The sequence below is a fragment of the Nerophis ophidion genome, linkage group LG20 (assembly GCF_033978795.1).
Source record: "Nerophis ophidion isolate RoL-2023_Sa linkage group LG20, RoL_Noph_v1.0, whole genome shotgun sequence".
Taxonomy (NCBI): domain Eukaryota; kingdom Metazoa; phylum Chordata; class Actinopteri; order Syngnathiformes; family Syngnathidae; genus Nerophis; species Nerophis ophidion.
In genome coordinates, this window is record NC_084630.1 from 26,998,664 (window position 1) to 27,021,428 (window position 22,765).

Here is a 22,765-nt window from a genome sequence, read left to right on the forward strand (position 1 = left end):
ACTAACAAAGGGGCAGGCTTATGCCAAAACCTTTCTAAGAATTTGGAAGGGTAGCCATCCAGCCCCAGAGATTTACTGCTTTGTCGTGATTGTGCTGCAAGTTTAAGTTCTGCAGCAGTGGCTGGTCTCTCCAATTCCATTGCAGCGAACTGATGAACTGAAGGGATGTCCACATTGTTAAACAAGTCATCCAGTTTGGGGTAGAACGTTGAGCAGACGAGTAAAGGGATGGGTAAAAATCCTCAAATACGTTATTCATCAGGACCAGGGATAGCTCAGTGGTTAAGACCCCTGACTCTGAATGACAGGTACTGGGTTCGAATCCCACTCATGTTGGGCTTCACGGTGTCAGAGGGGTTAGTGCGTCTGCCTCACAATACGAAGGTCCTGCAGTCCTGGGTTCAATTCCAGGCTGAGGATCTTTCTGTGTGGAGTTTGCATGTTCTCCCCGTGAACGCGTGGGTTCCCTCCGGGTACTCCGGCTTCCTCCCACCTCCAAAGACATGCACCTGGGGATAGGCTGATTGGCAACACTAAATTGGCCCTAGTGTGTGAATGTGAGTGTGAATGTTGTCTGTCTATCTGTGTTGGCCCTGCGATGAGGGGGCGACTTGTCCAGGGTGTACCCCGCCTTCCGCCCGATTGTAGCTGAGATTGGCGCCAGCGCCCCCCGCGACCCCGAAAGGAAATAAGCGGTAGAAAATGGATGGATGGATGGACGTTATTCATCTCATGGTCATCAGTGGTTACGCCTGAATTAGTTTGAATCTGCGTAATATCTGGTGTAATTGATGCTCTAATAATTGGCTGGCCTTATCGCCATGTTCAAAGAACGAGGATCTTGAGCGGAGCATTTGTTCAGTGGCACGATCTGACGTGAAAACATCCAGTTCTGCCTGTAGAGAGAGCTTTTCCTGATAAACATCTAGGCTTTGTGACCATTTTCTTAGCAAGAACAGGCGTTGTGTCAGCTTAGTCAATTTATCTTTCCTCAGTCTTTTCTCATAACTTGTATAAGAGATGATCTCCTCCCTAATGTAGTTCTTCAGTGTCTCCCGAGCACAGAGGCTGACACTGTGGGGGTCTTGTTCAAGAGTATAAAGACATCTCTTTGACACGAAACTAAGTCCGCAAAGTCATCGTGTATTAAGACGACACTTTTAAAGCGTACATACACCAAAGTTGGAGAATGATTCGAGATAACAATTGCATCGTATTTGCATGTAGGTATAGATGAAAGTAATTTGTTATCAACTAAAAAGTAGGCAATACGGGTGAAGTTCTGATTGACTTGAGAAAAGAATGAATATCGCCTCTCAATGAGATTCATAAAGGGCCAGACATCTGAAACAGAAAATTACTCCATAAAAGACTGGATTACCTTAACCTGGTGTCTTTCAAAGTTTTCTGAGCCCAAAAAATCTTTTCATCGAAAAAATCCAAAGGCACACCATCAGCAGAAAACAATAAAAAATTAAACTCCGTAGCCGATATTGTCAGTAAAATGGTTCTCGCAATTGTTGGATCTGAATTCAAACCTTAACTAAGCATGCATCACTATAGCTCTTGTCTCAAAGGAGGTGTACTGTCACCACCTGTCACATCACGCCGTGACTTATTTTTCATTTTTTTTGGTGTTTTCCTGTGTCTAGCGTTTTAGTTCTTGTCTTGCACTCCTATTTTGGTGGCTTTTCCTTTTTTGTTGGTATTTTCCTCTAGCAGTTTCATGTCTTCTTTGAACGTTTTTCCCCAGACCTGCTTTGTTTTCGCAATCAAGACTATTTAAGTTGTGCGGACGCTATATATCTTTGTGTGGTCATTGTTGATTGTCATGTCATGTACGGATGTACTTTGTGGACGCACTCCGCTGCACATGCTGTAAGTCTTTGCTGTCGTCCAGCATTCAGTTTTTGTTTACTTTGCAGCCAATTCAGTTTTAGTTTTGTTTTGCATAGCCATCCCTAAGCTTCAATGCCTTTTTCTTAGCGGCACTCGCCTGTTTATTTTTGGTTTAATTGTTAGACACCTTTTTACTTACACGCTGCCTCCCGCATATTGTGATCATGACAAACCATGTTCCCGACATCTATTAGCAATTAGTAATTAGCTACCTGCTGCCACCTGCTGATATGGAAGAGTATTACATTATTATGGAAGAGTATTACATGGTTACTCTGCCGAGCTCTAGACAGCACAGACGGATTATTACTATAAATATACTGGTTTGCAAAAAATATTTTAACCCAATTAGGTGAAATTAGATAATCTCCCAAAGCACACCAGACTGTATCTTACGGCACACTAGTGTGCCGTGGCACAGTGGTTGAAAAACACTACCTTAACCGATCTTAATGGTAGACAAGTATTAGGTGATGAGTGATTAAGTTGGGGTTCAATCCAACAGTTACACTCTCCTACTACAAACCCCGTTTCCGTATGAGTTGGGAAATTGTGTTAGATGCCAATCCTTTTCAACCCATATTCAATTGAATGCACTACAAAGACAAGATATTTGATGTTCAAACTCATAAACTTCATTTTTTTTGCAAATAATAATTAACTTAGAATTTCATTGCTGCAACACGTGCCAAAGTAGTTGGGAAAGGGCATGTTCACCACTGTGTTACATCACCTTTTCTTTTAACAAAACTCAATAAATGTTTGGAAACTGAGGAAACTAATTGTTGAAGCTTTGAAAGTGGAATTCTTTCCCATTCTTGTTTTATGTAGAGCTGCAGTCCGGGGTCTCCGCTGTGGTATTTTACGCTTCATAATGCGCCACACATTGTCGATGGGAGACAGGTCTTGACTGCAGGCGGGCCAGGAAAGTACCCGCACTCTTTTTTTTTCAAAGCCACGCTGTCGTAACACGTGCTGAATGTGGCTTGGCATTCTCTTGCTGAAATAAGCAGGGGCGTCAATGAAAAAGACGGTGCTAAGATGGCAGCATATGTTGTTCTAAAACCTGTATGTACCTTTCAGCATTAATGGTGCCTTCACAGATGTGTAAGTTACCCATGACTTGGGCACTAATGGCTTTTGTGTACTTTGCGTCGATAAGTCAGGATGGTTCGCTTCCCCTGTGGTCCGAATGACACAATGTCGAATATTTCCAAAAACTATTTGAAATGTGGACTCGTCAGACCACAGAAAACTTTTCCACTTTGCATCAGTCCATTTTAGATGATCTTGGACCCAGAAAAGCCGGCGACGTTTCTGGATGTTGTTGATTAAATGGCTTTGGCTTTGCATAGCAGAGCTTTAACTTGCACTTACAGATGTAGCGACAAACTGTATTTAGTGAAAGTGGTTTTCTGAAGTGTTCCTGAGCACATGTGGTGATATCCTTTAGAGGTTGATGTTGGTTTTTGATACAGTGCCGTTTGAGGGATCGAAGGTCACGGTCATTCAATGTTGGTTTCCGGCCATGCCGCTTACGTGGAGTCATTTCTCCAGATTCTCTGAACCTTTTGATGATATTATGTACCGTAGATGTTGAAATCCCTAAATTTCTTGCAATTGCACTTTGAGAAATGTTGTTCTTAAACTGTTTGACTATTTGCTCACGCAGTTGTGGACTCGTCCCATCCTTTCTTGTGAAAGACCGAGATTTTTTTTTGGGAAGCTGCTTTTATACCCAATCATGGCACCCACCTGTTCCCAATTAGCCTGCACACCTGTGGGATGTTCCAAATAAGTGTTTGATGAGCATTCCTCAACTTTATCAGTATTTATTGCCACATTTCCCGACTTCTTTGTCACGTGTTGCTGGCATCAAATTCCAAAGTTAATGATTATTTAAAAAAATAAAAAACGTTTATCAGTTTATTGTCACCGATGTCCCACTGGGTGTGAGTTTTCCTTGCCCTTATGTGGGCCTACCGAGGATGTCGTGGTGGTTTGTGCAGCCCTTTGAGACACTAGTGATTTAGGGCTATATAAGTAGTAAACATTGATTGATTGATTGATTGAACATCAAATATGTTGTCTTTGTCGAATATTCACCTAATATGGGTTGAAAATGATTTGCAAATCATTGTATTCCGTGTAAATATTTACATCTAACACAATTTCCCAACTCATATGGAAACGGGGTTTGTATTATTAAATAGTACATTGACAAATTAGATAAAAATCAGAAAAAGGTGTTTGAAAAAGGTGTCATTATAATCGGGAGTATAAACATTTACAAGAAACTGGACTCTCACTATTATGTTAGATCCACTTTGAACTGGACTCTCACTATTATGTTAGATCCACTTTGGACTGGACTCTCACTATTATGTTAGATCCACTTTGAACTGGACTCTCACTATTATGTTAGATCCACTTTGAACTGGACTCTCACTATTATGTTAGATCCACTTTGAACTGGACTCTCACTATTATGTTAGGATCCACTATGGACTGGACTCTCACTATTATGTTAGGATCCACTATGGACTGGACTCTCACTATTATGTTAGATTCACTCTCTCTGACCATGGATTTAAGATTGTCTAGGATTCATCCATCAAACTTCTGACCTATACTCCTAAAAATGACAAATTTGCGACCGAGTCCTCCATTAAATCTGGATCCAGAGACGCACGAGGCTTGGAGCTGGTCTGGCTCTTCGGATTTTCCTCGGCCAGACATCCCGGAATTCACAGGCGCAATTTCTCCTCCGACAATAGATTATTAAAATTGTCGAGGATGCCAGTTCGCATTGATTCCATCTTCCGACTTATGCGCGTAAAAAAAAAATGGCCGAGTACACGGCAGATTTCCTCCACGATATCTGGACCCGGAGACACGCGGGGCTCGGAGCAACCTGGCTTGTCGGATTTCCCTCGGCGCGCTTCTTTTGTTGTTGTTTTTGAAGCTTGGATACCTCTTTTTTGCGCTTCACACCTCTTTATTAACCAGTAGAAATGCCTTTTTATCCATTGTCCTCTCCATGCTGTTTCTGCTTGCCTGCGCTCTAGTGACACACTCAACATGCATTTGAATGAAAAAAAAAAGTACTGGTATTTTCCAAAGGCGGTATAGTATAGTTTTTTTTTTATTCATTAGTTCCGGGGTACTGTGTTAATACATTTATACATTACAACCCTACTTAATTTAAAAAAGCCCAAGTTTACGTAAATAAGTCACAATCACAAGTATTTTTTTTTAGAAGGGAGCAGGTAAAGAAATCTGGTTATTTTAGTTTCCTTGACGTTTTGCAGTGTCTTAGCAGGGGACTTTCACTTCTTTTGTCTTATTTTGTTCCTGCTTGTTTGTAGGTGTCAACTGATGGAGAAATGACTTACCTGGCGGGGGCCCCGTCTGATTGTGATTGCAAGGTACTTAATCCCACTTCACAGAACAAGAAAAAACACAAAGCTATTCTTAAACCGCAAAGGACTTTTTTTTTTCATGTGTTTAAAAGTCCTTTTTTCTTGCTTTAAAAAAAATTCACCAATATAAAAGTACTGGGGTAATATCTGTTAGATTTTTTTTTTTGTGGCCTTTAAGGCAGGGGTGTCAAACGTTTGAAAAGGTTTTTCTGGTATGAGTGTGCTAAAAATGAGCCAAAATTCTTGAATAAGAATAACTGCTGTTCTAAATGTGTCCACTAGATGTCACAATAGCAATTCTTTGTATGCTTGCAGCTTATGCTACATATTAGGGCTGCGAATGTTTGGGTGTCCCACGATTCGATTCAAAATCGATTCTTGGGGTCGCAATTCAATTATATACAGATTTTTTCGATTCAACGCGATTCTCGATTCAAAAATGAGATATTTCGGATTCAAAACGATTCTGTATTCATTCAATACATAGGATTTCAGCAGAATCTACCCCAGTATGCTGACATGCTAGCAGAGTAAAATATTTTTTTAAAAAGCTTTTATAATTGTAAAGGACAATGTTTTATCAACTGACTGCAATTATGTAAATTTGTTTTAACTATTAAACGAATCAAAACTATGACTTATTTTATCTGTGTGAAAATATTGGACAAAGTGTGTTGTCAAGCTTATGAGATGCAATGCAAGTGTAAGCCACTGTGACACTAGTGAAGTGAAGTTAATTATATTTATATAGCGCTTTTCTCAAAGTGACACAAAGCGCTTTACATAGTGAAACCCAATATCTAAGTTACATTTTTAAACCAGTGTGGGTAGCACTGGGAGCAGGTGGGTAAAGTGTCTTGCCCAAGGACACAACGGCAGCGACTAGGATGGCAGAAGCGGGGATCAAACCTGCAACCCTCAAGTTGCTGGCATGGCCGCTCTACCAACCGAGCTATACCGCCCCACTATTGTTCTTTTTTAAATTTTTTTATAAATGTCTAATGATAATGTCAATTATGGATTTTAAATCACTGCTATGCTGAAATTATAACTAATATTGATACTGTTGTTGATAATATTCATTTTTGTTTCACTACTTTTGGTTTGTTCTGTGTCGTCTTTGTGTCTCCTCTCAATTGCTCTGTTTATTGCAGTTCTGAGTGTTGCTGGGTCAGGTTTGGTTTTGGAATTGGATTGCATTATTATGGTATTGCTGTGTAGTGTTTTGTTGGATTGGTAAAAAAACAAAAATAAAAATAAATAAAAATATTTAAAAAAAAACTGAGAATCGATTCTGAATCGCACAACGTGAGAATCGCGATTCGTATTCCAATCGATTTTTTCCCACACCCCTACTACATATGTAAAAATAATAAACCACATGATGTTAGAAAATGAGCAAACTTTCTAAATAACATCCTGTAATTTGATTTTGATATTTTTTTATCTTGATAGATTGAAAAATAACACCAATGAGTTGACGGATGAACATCATTTATTCAGAAAATATAAAAAACAACAAATAAAATTTGAAAATTATTAAATGGGTTATAATTGTATAGCGCTTTTCTACCTTTTTTTAAGGACCTCAAAGCGCTAAATTTCCCCCCAAAATGCGACATATACTCCAGTGCAACTTGTATATGTTTTTTTTTCCGTCTTTATTATGCGTTTTCGGCAGGTGCGACTTATACTCCGGAGCAATTTATACTCCGAAAAATATGGTAAATGGTAAATAAGTTATACTTGTATAGCGCTTTTTGTACCTTTTTTTTTAAGGACCTCAAAGCGCTTTGACACTATTTCCACATTCACCCATTCACACACACATGCAAGGCACTAACCAGGACCCATCAGGAGCAAGGGGGAAGTGTCTTGCTCAAGGACACAACGGACGTGACGAGGATGGTAAAAGTTGGGGATTGAACCAAAAACCCTCAGGTTGCTGGCACAGCCACTCTGGTGGATGGCGTGGCGCTGTTGGGAGAGTGGCTGTGCCAGCAACCTGAGGGTTCTTGGTTCAATCCCGACTTCTACCATCCTAGTCACGTCGGTTGTGTCCTTGAGCAAGACACTTCACCCTTGCTCCTGATGGGTCCTAGTTATCGCCTTGCATGTGTGTGTGAATGGGTGAACGTGGAAATAGTGTCAAAGCGCTTTGAGTTTCTTAAAAAAAAAGGTACAAAAAGCGCCATAGAAGTATAACCCATTTACCATTTACCGTTTTTTCCAGAGTATAAGTCGCTCCGGAGTATAAGTCGCACCTGTCAAAAATGCATAATAAAGAAGGAAAAAAATATATATAAGTCGCATTTTTGGGGGGAAATTTATTTGATAAAATCCAACCCCAAGAATAGACATTTGAAAGGCAATTTAAAATAAGTAAGAATAGTGAACAACAGGCTGAATAAGTGTACCTTATATGAGGCATAAATAACCAACTGAGAAGGTGCCTGGTATGTTAACGTAACATATTATGGTAAGAGTCATTCGAATAACTATAACATATGGAACATGCTATACATTTACCAAACAATCTGTCACTCCTAATCGCTAAATCCCATGAAATCTTATACGTCTAGTCTCTTACGTGAATGAGCTAAATAATATTATTTGATATTTTACGGTAACGTGTTAATAATTTCACACATAAGTGGTTCCTGAGTATAAGTCGCACCCCCGGCCAAACTATGAAAAAAAGTGTGACTTATAGTCCGAAAAATTCGGTACTGCACACCGTTTGTATTATTACTAACACGGTTTCTCCCTTGCTTTCCCATTGTCCTCCCCACGCCCTTCAGAACGATGCCAACTGTGACTGTTACCAAAGCGGAGATGGTTATGCGAAAGATGCAAGGCTTAACTGTCCCTCCTCGTTGGTGGTGTCCTCGGATGGTACTCTGTATGTGGCCGATCTGGGAAACATTCGCATTCGGGCAATTCGGCGCAACCAACCACCTACTGGTACGTGTGTTCACTACTCTGATTGACTTGGGTTTTCTGAGTTCAAGACGTTTTAGACCAGTGGTTCTTAACCTGGGTTCGATTGAACCTTAGGGGTTTGGTGAGTCGGCCTCAGGGCTTCGGTGGAGGTCCAAACACACCCAACTCATTGTGTAAATACAAACTTCTCCCTATCTGCGTTTTACGGATCCGGCAAAAGCTGACTGATTTGCAGGTGTGTAATTTGTTGTGAGTTTATGCACTGTGTTGGTTTTGTTGTTTGAACAAGGTGATGTTCATGCCCGGTTCATTTTGTGCACCAGGTAAAAAAAACATGGTAACACTTTACTATAGGGAACATATTCAGCATTAACTAGTTGCTTATTAACATGCAAATTAGTCAGATATTGGATCTTAACTAGTCATTATTAAGTACTTATTAATGCCTTATTTGGCATGGCCTCATAACCATTACCCTAACCAAATAACTCATAATTAAGACTTTATTACTTAGAATATGTTCCCCTTATGTCCAAAAAAACCCAAAATAAGTCTGTTAATTAGAATATGTTCTCCTAGTGTCCAAATAACTCTAAATTAAGTCTTTATTACTAAGAATATGTTCCCAGAGTGTCCAAATGACTCTAAATTAAGTGTTTGTTTCTTAGAAAATGTTCCCCTAGTGTCCAAATAACTCTAAATTGAGTCTTTGTTACTTAGAATATGTTGCAAGTGTCCAAATAACTCTAAATTAAGTCTTTGTTACTTAGAATATGTTCCCATAGTGTCCAAATAACTCTAAATTAAGTTTTTGTATGTTCCCATAGTGTCCAAATAACTCTAAATTAAGTCTTTGTTACTTAGAATATGTTCCCCTAATGTTCAAATAACTCTAAATTAAGTCTTTGTTACTTAGAATATGTTCCCATAGTGTCCAAATAACTCTAAATTAAGTCTTTATTACTAATAATATGTTCCCAGAGTGTCCAAATAACTCTAAATTAAGTCTTTGTTACTTAGAAAATGTTCCCCTAGTGTCCAAATAACTCTAAATTAAGTCTTTGATATTTAAAATATGTTCCCCCAGTGTCCAAATAACTTTGAATTAAAGTCTTTGTTACTCAGAAAGTGTTCCCATAGTGTCCAAATTACTCTAAATTAAGTGTTTGTTACTTAGAATATGTTCCCATAGTGTCCAAATAACTCTAAATGAAGTCTTTGTTACTTAGAATATTTTCCCCTAATGTTCAAATAACTCTAAATTAAGTCTTTGTTACTTAGAATATGTTCCGAGTGTCCAAATAACTCTAAATTAAGTTTTTGTTACTTAGAATATGTTCCCAAAGTGTCCAAATAACTCTAAATTAAGTCTTTGTTACTTAGAATATGTTCCCCTTGTGTCAAAATAACTCTGAATTAAGTCTTTGTTATTTAGAATATGTTACCCTAGTGTCCAAATAACTTTGAGTTAAGTCTTTGTTACTTAAAATATGTTCCCCTAGTGTCCAAATAACTCTGAATTAAGTCTTTGTTACTTAGAAAATGTTCCCCTAGTGTCCAAATAACACTAAATTAAGTCTTTGTTACTTAGAAAATGTTCCCATCCATCCATCCATCCATTATCTACCGCTTATTCCCTTTTCGGGTCGCGGGGGGCGCTGGCGCCGATCTCAGCTACAATCGGCCCAAATAACTCTAAATTAAGTCTTTGTTACTTAGAATATGTTCCCCTAGTGTCCAAATAACTCTAAATTAAGTATTTGTTACTTAGAATATGTTCCCAAAGTGTCCAAATAACTTTAAACTAAGTCTTTGTTACTTAGAATATGTTCCCCCAGTGTCCAAATAACTCTAAATTAAGTCTTTGTTACTCAGAATATGTTCCCATAGTGTCCCAAATAACTCTAAATTAAGTCTTTGTTACTTAGAATATGTTCCCCATAAGAAAGTGTTACCAAAAACATAACTATCTTGAATTTGAAAAAAAATTTATTTTTATTTTTCACTAAAGAAGAGTTCGGTGAATGCGTATATGAAACTGTTGGGGTTCGCTACCTCCAACAAGGTTAAAAACCACTGTTTTAGACGTTGAACCACAAAGTGATTCATTTTGTCCAATAATTAACCATTGCATCCACATCTGGGGTCCAGGGTAAGATTATTCTGCTTATGCATAGTTTTGTGTTTATTTCTATGGATCACCTTTGCCTTGTTTAGGTTGCCTTAATGTCTGTTTTCGTTTTGTACATAGGATCTACCTAATCCACTGTATTTTCCAGACCATAGGGCGCACCGGATTATAAGGCACTATTTTTTGTTATTTTTTTCATATATAAGATGCACCAGCTCAGTGGCTTTGTGGTTAGAGTGTCCGCCCTCAGACTGGTAGATTGTGAGTTCAAACCCCGGCCGAGTCATACCAAAGACTACAGAAAAGGGGACCTATTACCTTCCTGCTTGGCACTCAGCATTAAGGGTTGGAATTGGGTTGGAATCACCAAATCATTTCCTGGGCGCGGCCCACGCTGCTGCTCACTGCTCCCCTCACCTCCCAGGGGCTGAAAACAGGGGATTGGGTCAAATGCAGAGGACAAATCTCACCACACCCAATGTGTGTGTGTGTGACAATCACTGAAACTTAAAAGCCTACTGAAATTAGATGTTTTTATTTAAACGGGGATAGCAGGTCCATTCTATGTGTCATACTTGATCATTTCGCGATATTGCCATATTTTTGCTGAAAGGATTTAGTAGAGAACATCCACGATAAAGTTTGCAACTTTTGGTCGCTAATAAAAAAGCCTTGCCTGTAGCAGACGATGTGTGCGTGACGTCACGGGTTGTGGAGCTCCTCACATTCTCACATTGTTTACAATCATGGCCACTAGCAGCAAGAGCGATTCGGACCGAAAAAAGCGACGATTTCCCCATTAATTTGAGCGAGGATGAAAGATTTGTGAATGAGGAAAGTGAGAGTGAAGGACTAGAAGAACAAAAAAAAAGGCGAGGGCAGTGGGAGCGATTCAGATGTTAAAAGACACATTCACTAGGATAATTCTGGAAAATCCCTTATCTGCTTATTGTGTTACTAGTGTTTTAGTGAGATTATATAGTCGTACCTGAAAGTCGGAGGAAGCATCCCACATTCGGGGGCGGCCGGTCGGAGGAGGCAAGAGAATCCGTAGGTGCACAAGGAACAACGCAAGCTCTCCGCTCATGTCTACGGTAAGAGCCGACTTATTACCACAATTTTCTCGCCGAAACCTGCTGGTTGACATGTGGTAGGGAACCATGTTCGCTTGACCGCTCTGTTCCATAGTAAAGCTTCACAGTCATCTTTAGGGAATGTAATCAAGGAAACACCGGCTGTGTGTGTGTTGCTAAAGGCAGCTGCAATACACCCCTTTCCACCTACATCTTTCTTCTTTGACGTCTCCATTATTAATTAAACAAGTTGCAAAAGATTCAGCAACACAGATGTCCAGAATACTGTGTAATTATGCGATTAAAGCAGACTACTTATAGCTGGGATCGGTGCTGGATCAAAATGCAATCCGTGATGTCACGCGCACGCATCATCATACCGCGACGTTTTCAACAGGATACTTTGCGCGAAATTTAAAATTGCAATTTAGTAAACTAAAAAGGCCGTATTGGCATGTGTTGCAATTTAATATTTCATCATTGATATATAAACTATCAGACTGCGTGGTGGATAGTAGTGGGTTTCAGTCGGCCTTTAAACTTTAACTTTAACACCGGATTATAGGGCACATTAAAGGAGTCATCCATTCATCCATTTCCTACTGATTGTCCCTTTTCGGGGTCACGGGGGGTACTGGAGCCTATCTCAGCTACAATCGGGCGGAAAGCGGGGTACACCTTAGTCAAGTCACATGTAAAACACTTCAATGTGGTCTACATAACATGTAATGATGGTTCTTTGGTCAAAATGTTGCATGGATGATGTTTTACAGATCATTTTTGAGTCGATTTCTGACAGTCGCCGTTTTGAGGGCAGTCTTAGGACGGGAGTGGAAGAAGTGTCAAAAGATGGAGCTAACTGTTTTAATGACATTATGACTTTACTTCAATCAATAGCGGAGCAGCATCTCCTCATCTGTTGGAAATGTGTCCCGTGAAAAACCGTCCGACCAGAACTCTCTAATAACTAAAGTTCCTTGGGTGAATAATGTAAACTCACTACACCGGTATGTTTTAACGCTTTCATGGCGAGTTTACTGACAGAAATACAAACACCGTTTCCATTTGAGTTGGGAAATTGTGTTAGATGTAAATATAAACGGAATACAATGATTTGCAAATCCTTTTCAACCCATATTCAGTTGAATATGCTACAAAGACAATACATTTGATGTTCAAACTGATAAAAAAAAAATTTGTTTGCAAATAATCATTAATTTTAGAATTTGATGCCAGCAACACATGACAAAAAAGATGGGAAAGGTGGCAATAAATACTAATAAAGTTGAGGAATGCTCATCAAACACTTATTTGGAACATCTCACAGGTATGCAGGCTAATTGGGAACAGGTGGGTGCCGTGATTGGGTATAAAAGCAGCTTCCATGAAATGCTAAGTAATTCACAAACAAGGATGGGGTGAGGGTCACCAATTTGTAAGCAAATCGTCGAAGAGTTTTAGAACAACATTTCTTAACGAGAATTTAGGGATTTTACCATCTATGGTCTGTAAAATCATCAAAAGGTTCAGAGAATCTGGAGAAATCACTGCACGTAAGCGATGATATTACGGACCTTTGATTCCTCAGGTGGTACTGCATCAAAAACCGACATCAGTGTGTAAAGGATATCACCACATGGGCTCAGGAACACTTCATAAAACCACTGTCAGTAATTATATTTGGTCGCTACCTCTGTAAGTGCAAGTTAAAACTTTACTATGCAGAGCAAAACCCATTTATCAACAATACCCAGAAACACCACCGGCTTCGCTGGGCCCGAGATAAATCTATGATTAACTGATGCAAAGTGGAAACGTGTTCTGTGGTCTGACAAGTCCACATTTCGAATTATATTTGGAAACTGTGGATGTGGTGTCCTCCAGAACAAAGAGGAAAATAACCATCTGGATTGTTAAAGGCGCAAAGTTAGAAAGCCAGCATCTGTGATGGTATGGGGGTGTATTAGTGCCCAAGGCATGGGTAACTTACACATCTGTGAAGGCACCATTAATGCTGAAAGGTACATACAGGTTTTGGAGCAAGATATGTTTTCATCCAAGCAACGTTATCATGGACGCCCCTGTTTATTTTAGCAAGACAATGCCAAACCACGTGTTTCAACAGCGAGGCTTCGTAAGTAAAAGATTGCGTGTACTTTCCTGGCCCGCCTGCAGTCCAGACCTGTCTCCCATGGAAAATGTGTGGCGCAAAATTGATACATGGATGATACAGCAGAGGATTGGGAGAATTTTCATGTGGTCAGATGAAACCAAAATAGAACTTTTTGGTATAAACTCAACTCGTCGTGTTTGGAGGAAGAAGAATACTGAGTTGCATCCCAAGAACACCGTACCTACTGTGAAGCATAGGGGTGGAAACATCAAATTTTGGGGCTGTTTTTCTGCTAAGAGGACAGGACGATTGATCCGTGTTAAGGAAAGAATGAATGGGGCCATGTATCGTGAGATTTTGAGCCAAAACCTCCTTCCATCAGTGAAAGCTTTGAATGGTTGACCAAATACTTATTTTCCACCATAATTTACAAATAAATTATTTAAAATTCCTACAATGTGAATTCCTGGATTTTTTTTTACATTCTGTCTCTCACAGTTGAAGTGTACCTATGATGAAAATTACAGACCTCTGTCATCATTTTAAGTGGGAGAACTTGCACAATCGGTGGCTGACTAAATACTTTTCTGCCCTACTGTAATTCAATTATATCTATTTATTCACAAACTTTGGAAGTATTTTTGTGTCCTGAATCAGATACTGGATATGTGACAGTAGCTTCAATCTAGAGGCATCAAGTTTTTCCACTCTAGTGGTACTTTAAAGGCAGCGTCCTGGTTTTTCCACTCTAGTGGGTACTTTAAAGGCAGCGTCCTGGTTTTTCCACTCTAGTGGTAGTTTAAAGGCAGCGTCCTAAACCTAACACATTATTTTAAAACCCCAGCAGGGTCGGTGACTTCCAGGAGGTAAAATTAATCAAAATGTTTTTGCATTTGCCCTCAGGCTCATTGGCATCAGGACCTAGCTCCTATGAAGTGGCCTCCCCAGCTTCCCAGGAGCTTTATGTGTTTGACTTGAATGGAACTCATCAATTCACAGTATCCCTGGTGACTGGGGACTATAAATACAATTTTAGCTACAGGTCGGTGTGTGGAAATTTGATTTGTTGGCTTTTACCCTCCTTATTCACCACTTTTTTTTTTCTTCTAACAGCAATGAGGAGGATTTAACAGCAGTGACTGACAGCAACGGCAACACCCTCCGTATCCGTAGAGATACCAATAGGATGCCTGTGCGTCTGGTCGCCCCAGACAATCAGGTAAGTTGGAAGCAAATATAAATCTGTACTTGTGTTTCGAAAGATCAGGAGCAGCGTCACTGGCTTTTGATTGATTGATTGAAACTTTTATTAGTAGATTGCACAGTACAGTACATATTCCATACAATTGACCACTAAATAATAACACCCCAATGAGTTTTTCAACTTGTTTAAGTCGGGGTCCACGTTAATCAATTCATGGTAGTGTTGGTTTGTTTACTTTACAAGTAAAACTACATTAAAAATACAGTGGAACCTCAATTTTTTATACAAACTTGTCGATTTATGAACGTAAAACGGCGTGAAAATCTGCTTGTACGAGTTTTGTCTGTTTATGAATGTTTGATCCACACATTGTGTGTTTTGCAGCACATCCATTGTAGGTGGGCTTATCCATCTCCGTGCTCATTCAGTCAGCAGCGACGGTTCTAATTCAATCAATCATCAATCAATGTTCATTTATATAGCCCTAAATCACTAGTGTCTCAAAGGGCTGCACAAACCACAACACAAACCACTACGACATCCTCGGTAGGCCCACATAAGGGCAAGGAAAACTCACACCCAGTGGGACATCGGTGATTATGAGGACTATGAGAACCTTGGAGAGGACCACATATGTGGGCAACCCCCCCCCCCCCCCCCCCCCCCTCTAATTGCTTCTTTGTGTGCTTTTTGAATGTTTTTCGTAGCCTTTTTACAACATTTTTCTCGTTTTGCGAGCTCAATATGCACAAAACCCAAAGCCACGTAGACAAACTTTAATGATCGGTCGTGTAAATCGTAAATAAAAGCAAAATACAATGATTTGCAAATCATTTTCAACATAAATTCAATTGAATAAACTGCAAAAACAAAATATTTAATGTTGTAACTGAGAAACTTATTTAATTTTTTTGCAAATAATCCATAACTTAGAATTTAACGGCAGCAACAAATTGCAAAAATACGTTGGTACAGGGGCACTTTTACCACCCTGTTACATGGCCCTTCCTTTAAACACCACTCTGTAAATGTTTGGGAACTGACGATACTAATTTTTGAAGCTTTTCAGGTGGAATTCTTTCCCATTTTTGCTTGATGTACAGCTTAAGTTATTCAGCAGTCCGGGGTCTCTGTTGTGGTATTTTAGGCTTCATAATGCGCCACACATTTTCAATGGGAGACAGGTCTGGACTAGAGGCAGGCCAGACTAATATCCACACTCTTTTACTACAAAGCCACGCTGTTGTAATACGTACAGAATGTGGCTTGGCATTGTCTTACTGAAATAAGCAGGGGCGTCCATGATAACGTTGCTTGGATGGCAACATATGTTGCTCCAAAGCCTGTATGTACCTTTCAGCATTAATGGTGCTTTCACAGATGTGTAAGTTACCCATGCCTTGGGCACTAATACACCCCCATACCATCACAGATGCTGGATTTTTTTTAATATACAGCACTGTGCAGCACTTTATATTGTGTTCAAAGTGTACTAACTTTTATTTAAATACAGTCATGGTCAAAGGTTTACATACACTTGTAAAGAACATAATTGCATTGCTGTGTGGAGTTTTCAATAATTTCTACAACTCTTATTTTTTTGTGATAGAGTGATTGGAGCACATACTTGTTGGTCACAAAAAACATTCATGAAGTTTGCTTCTTTTATGAATTTATTATGAGTCTACTGAAAATGTGACCAAATCTGCTGGGTCAAAAGTATAAATACAGCAATGTTAATATTTGGTTACATGTCCCTTGGCAAGTTTCACTGCAATAAGGCACTTCTGGTTGAATTTTTGACAAAATTGGTGCAGTTGAGCTACATTTGTTGGTTTACTGACATGGACTTGTTTATTCAGCATTGTCCATATGTTTAAGTCAGGACTTTAGGAAGACCATTCTAAAACCTTAATTCTATCCTGATTTAGCCATTCCTTTACCACTTTTGACGTTTTTTTTGGGGTCATCGTCCTGTTGGAACACCCAACTGCGACCAAGACCCAACCTCCGGGCTGAGGATTTTAGGTTGTTCTGAAGAATTTGTAGGTAATCCTCCTTTTTCATTGTCCCATTTACTCTCTGTAAAGCACCAGTTCCATTGGCAGCAAAACAGGCCCAGAGCATAATACTACCACCACCATGCTTGACGGTAGGTATTGTGTTCAACTTCTCATTGACTGCCTGCACGACATTAAAGCCTGGCTTTCAGCTAACTTCCTGAGTCTAAGACAAAACAGAAGTTATGTTGTTCGGTCCAAGTCGCTCTCCCTCCCCCAAGGTTGAGCTCGGCACTCTGACCCCGTATCTCAGTGACTGTGTCACAAACCTGGGGGTAAAGTTCGACTCAGATTTTAAATCCGAAAAACAAATCAGCAGCGTCGTTCAAAAAAGCTTTTATCAATTACGCCAAATATGCCGTTATCTCGAATTGTTTAGACTACTGCAATGCTCTGTTTGTAGGCATTAGCCAGGCCTCCCTCGCCCGCCTGCAGCTCGTGCAGAACTCTGCTGCTCGTCTGCTAACACAGACCTGCAGACGTGAGCACATCACGCCTATATTAGCGTCCCTTCACTGGCTCCCTGTGCGTTACCGAATCAATTTTAAACTCCTTCTATTTGCTTTTAAATGTCTAAACAACCTCGCGCCAACATATCTCTCCGACTTTCTTCAGCCTTACTGCCCCACTCGATCCCTAGGATCAGCCGATCAGCTGCTACTGACGGTCCCTGACACAAGGCTGAAGCTTAGAGGTGACAGAGCTTTCGCCGCTGCTGCTCCCAAGCTCTGGAACGACCTACCTCTGAGTGTTAGACAAGCCTCCTCTCTTCCTGTTTTTAAATCTCTCTTAAAAACATACTTTTATTCCTTGGCTTTTAACACTAAGTGATATCCATCCTGCAATAACACCCCATTATACACCTGCTGTGAACATGTTTTTATGTTTTTATGTTTTATTTATTTATTTTTTTATTTATTTATTTATTGTTATTTTTTTTAATTTTTTTTTTATCATGTTCTGTTTGTGTTGTGTTGTTTGTTCGGTCCTCGTATTATCTTTTAACCTGTCCATTGTACAGCACTTTGGCTAACCCTGTGGTAAATTTTAAATGTGCTTTATAAATAAAGTTGATTTGATTTGATTTCTGGGATTAAAGTCCTCACCTTTTTTATTCCAAACATATTGCTTGGTTTTGTGGCCAACTGCTTGATTTTTGTTTCGTCTGACATCACATGGACAAAGATAAGACCTTCTGGAGGGAAGTTCTGTGGTCAGATGAAACAACGGTATAGAGTTGCCGAGGCTGGAACCCATGTTTACATTGTTTCATATAAAGAAATGTGCTTACATTTACGAACTGAACCTGTTCAGGAACCATTTAAGTTTTTAAATTGAGGTTCCAATGTACTGTACAACAGGAGGGGTGCATCAGGCTCACCCGTTGTACAGCAAAATAAACATATAGTTCCATGCGGACTGCCCAAACAAAAAAACAACAATATAAATATCAGTTTCACACAGTTTCAGGCTGTAAAACTGTTTGGAACAGATTGTCAACACATAACAATGTTTTTTGTGTCCAGGTCATCTGGCTGACCATTGGAACAAATGGAGGTCTGAAGTCTCTGACAGCGCAGGGTCAAGAGTTGGTCTTGTTTAGTTACCACGGCAACAGTGGCTTACTGGCGACCAAGAGCATCCAAATTGGCTGGACTACTTTCTATGAGTGAGCAAAATGATTGTTATTTTTTGTTTTGTATTACTCGGGTTGAAAATACCAAACAACAAGCTCAAAAATGGTGTGTGTTTAAAAAAAAAAAAAAACCTGCATGGACTCCTGTGAAATATGAACATGTGTGCGTTTGATTTGCTTCCAGCCACAGCCCCCTGCTGGGTGGTGCTTTTCGTCAGCACGGGTCTCGAAACTCATGTTCTGTTCCCTCCCTCTCGTCCCTCTTCACTGTACCTACAGTTATGATAACGAGGGGCGTTTGACAAATATCACCTTCCCTACTGGCGTCGTTACCAATCTCCATGGCGACATGTCATCAGGAGCAGTTGCTGTGGATATTGAGACGTCAGGGAGAGACGAGGATGTTTCCATAACGACTAACCTTTCCTCAGTAGACTCCTTCTACACTTTGGTGCAAGGTAAGGGCCTCGGTTGTCGTGGCATAAATGACTTGAACTCATGCGGTCCCTAAGTGACGTACAGTATAGGAAACATTTAGGAGTGGTTGCCATGTGAGAGTCATGTGACTATGTCAAGAAATGGCTTCTCCCGAACAGATGATGTGTTTTTTTTTTCCATTGAAGCTAATTTCTTAGCAAGTGTTTTGATTTTAAAGGAGAACTGCACTTTTTTAGAACTTCGCTTATCCAACGTCTGTATTGGTGACAAGAACACACCTGTCTTTATCTTTTAGTCTATTTCTATTTTAAATAGTAAAAAAAAACACACAAAAAAAACTGCTAGCAAGAGGCAGCTAACGATACAGGTAATGGGGATAGGATAGATTCCCTCTTCAAAGCCCTCAAAAAATATCCAAAAAACCTTCAACACCACTTGTAAAGAACATAATGTCATGGCTGTCTTGGGTTTCAAATAATTTATACAACTCTTATTTTTTTGTGATAGAGTATTTGGAGCACATACTTGTTGGTCACAAAAAAATTCATGAAATGTGGTTCTTTTATGAATTTATTATGGGTCTACTGAAAATGTGAGTAAATCTGCATACAGGATTGTTAATATTTGGTTACATGTCCCTTGGCAAGTTTCACTGCAATAAGGCGCTTTTGGTAGCCATCCACAAGCTTCTGGTTGAATTTTTGACCACTCCTCTTGACAAAATTGGTGCAGTTCAGCTAAATGTGTTGGTTTTCTGACATTGACTTGTTTCTTCAGCATTGTCTACACATTTAAGTCAGGACTCTCGGAAGGCCATTTTAAAACCTTCCTTCAAGCCTGATTTAGCAATTCCTTTACCACTTTTGATGTGGTAAAGGCCTTTAATCCTGGGATTATAGGCCTCACCTTTTCTCCTCTATACATATTGCTGGGTATTGTGGCCAAACAGCTCAATTTTTGTTTCATCAGAAATCGCATGGACAAAGATAAGACCTTTTGGAGGAAAGTTCTGTGATAAGGTGAAACAAAAATCGAGCTGTTTGGCCACAAAACCAAGCAATATGTTTGGAGGAGAAAAGGTGAGGCCACCACACCTACTGTCAAGCATGGTGGTGGTAGTATTATGCTCTGGGCCTGTTTTGGAACTGGTGATTTACAGAGAGTAAATGGGACAATGAAAAAGGAGGATTACCTCCAAAATTCTTCAGGACAACCTAAAATCATCACCCCGGAGGTTGGGTCTTGGGCGCAGTTGGGTGTTCCAACAGGACAATGACCCCAAACACACGTTGAAAGTGGTAAAGGAATGGCTAAATCAGGCTAGAATTAAGGTTTTAGAATGGCCTTCCTTAAACGTCTGGACAATGCTGAAGAAACAAGTCCATGTCAGAAAAACAACAAATGGAGCTCAACTGCACTGATTTTTTTTAAGAGGAGGGGTCAAAAATTCAACCAGAAGCTTGTGGATGGCTACCAAAAGCTTCTTATTGCAGTGAAACTTGCCAAGAGACATGTAACCAAATATTAACATCGCTGTATGTATACTTTTGACCAAGCAGATTTTCAGTAGACCCTTAATAAATCCATAAAAGAACCAAACTTCTTGACCAATCACTCTATCACTAAAAAATAAGAGTTGTAGAAAAATATTGGAAGCTCAAGACAGCCATGACATTATGTTCTTTACAAGTTATGTAAACTTTTAACCACAACTGTATCTACGTTCTGTATATGTAATGTAGTGACAGTAACATTCATGGTTAAATGCAATATTTACAATAATTGAGTAGTTTTAAGCATTACCGCTGGAACTTATTTTTCTGGGTGCATTAAGTTCACAGAGCACACACCAAGGGTTGTTTTGTCCGCCAACAGCTACTACTAATTATGGCAGACCTCGTAAGAGCCGACGACGACTATTTTGGATTCATATCCTTATCTTTTTGAGCCTGCATATAAGTAGGATGAGACACATCACTGACCTGCTTAGTGGCCTAGTGGTTAGAGTGTCCGCCCTGAGACTGGTAGGTCGTGAATTCAAACCCCGGCCGAGTCGTACCAAAGACTATAAAAATGGGACCCATTACCTCCCTGCTTAACACTCAGCATCAAGGGTTGGAATTGTGGGTTAAATCACCAAAAATGATTCCCGGGCGCGGCCACCGCTGCTGCTCACTGCTCCCCTCACCTCCCAGGGCGTGGAACAAGGGGATGGGTCAAATGCAGAGAATATATCACCACACCTAGTGTGTGTGGAGACAATCAGTGATACTTTAACTTTAACATGATTGAGATGCTGTGTGCTAAGCAGATGCAGCTATAATGAAACAATAATATTCAAGTAGCACTATTGCTAAGTGCTAAACTAGAAAAACAAAATACATTAAGATGATGAATTCAACATAATCCTCATTCCACAGATAAAAAAAAAATGGCTGGGATCATCCTAGCGACATCTTCAGGTTTCAGTTAACTGTATTTTCAGGACCATAGAGGACTCACCATATTATAAGGCCCACTGCCAATAAACTGGTGTAGGTTTTTTATTTTCATATATAAGGCGCACTGGGTTGCATTAAAGGAGTCATATTAAGATTTTTTACGAAATTTAAAACACTTCCTTGTGGTCTACATAACATGTAAGGGTGGCTCTTTGCTCAAAATGTTGCATAGATGATGTTTTACAGTTCAACTCCAAGTCGCTTTCTGTCAGTCGCATCAGGATGCGCCGTTTTGTGGGTGGCCTTATTTACGTGGCTCACCTTCGACAGCGTCTTCTTTTCCTAGTCTCACTTGTGCAACAAAAATCTCGGAAATGTGTCCCGTGAAAAACATCTGACCAGAAACCTCTATTAACTAAAGTTCCTTGGGTGAATAATGTAAACTCACTACACCGGTATGTTTTAGCGCTTCCATAAGCAAGAACTATTCACTGCTTTATACTAGAAAAGGCAACAGCAGACATACTTGCCAACCTTGAGACCTTCGATTTCGGGAGGTGGGGCGGAGGCGTGGTTGGGGGTGTGGTTGGGGCGGGGGACGGTGTTAAGAGGGGTAGCGTATAATTCACCAACTCGAGTATTTCATATATATTTCCTATATATATATATATATATATATATGAAATACTTGACTTTAAGTGAATTCTAGCTATATATATTTATTTTATTATATAAAATAAATAAAATAAATATATTAAATAAATATATTAAATAAAATAAATAGTTGAATTTCAGACGGCACCTATCAAATACACAGTAATAAAAACACAGTTGTTCTACTAACTGTACTGTGCTTGCTTGTTACTAAAAAACAACAACAACACTTACCTTCCACTATTTGAATAACCTTTGTTCTGCCATTTGAGTATTGGCGAGCGATCTCCGAATCCGGGGACAGCCTTCACGAATTTGTTGTAGACATCCGCAAATGAGAACGGGATGTTGCTTCCAGCTATCAGCATAGCCATCCATCTTTGTTTCAGCAAAAGATACACCCTCGGTTCTCCATTTTGCAGGATGGGCCATAATACTGGGTTGTGAACGATGCTGCGCTGCGGATGCTTTGTGCTTCGCTGACCGTTCATGACTGAGTATATCCGTTGACCGTGTTCAATGGAGAATTCGCTTCTACAAAATGTACAGGCAACATACCCCTTCCCTTCGAACTCTCCTGGATAAACTGAAATTCTTTTTTCCAATCGTTCTGGAACTTGCAAGCGTATTTCTTCATTTTGCTCGTCCAAGGTGTAATATATTGGGTTGGAGTCAATATCCAGGCGACATGATGAAGTTACGTCTCTTTACTGTGGGCTTCAGAACATACATTCTATTCTATGTACAGTAG

At 39.7% G+C, this 22,765-nt stretch overlaps 1 protein-coding gene across 6 annotated transcripts in view; it reads left to right on the forward strand.

Moving 5' to 3' along the window:
- tenm3 (teneurin transmembrane protein 3) overlaps window positions 1-22,765 on the forward strand; it is a 779,964-nt gene that overhangs the window by 664,686 nt on the left and 92,513 nt on the right. For all 6 annotated transcript variants that reach the window (XM_061880866.1, XM_061880868.1, XM_061880869.1 and 3 more), the window contains 6 exons: window positions 5,268-5,327; window positions 8,123-8,285; window positions 14,485-14,623; window positions 14,695-14,800; window positions 18,372-18,514; window positions 18,761-18,939. In XM_061880866.1, the coding sequence (XP_061736850.1) occupies window positions 5,268-5,327; window positions 8,123-8,285; window positions 14,485-14,623; window positions 14,695-14,800; window positions 18,372-18,514; window positions 18,761-18,939 (790 nt within the window). The remainder of the gene's footprint in view (window positions 1-5,267; window positions 5,328-8,122; window positions 8,286-14,484; window positions 14,624-14,694; window positions 14,801-18,371; window positions 18,515-18,760; window positions 18,940-22,765) is intronic.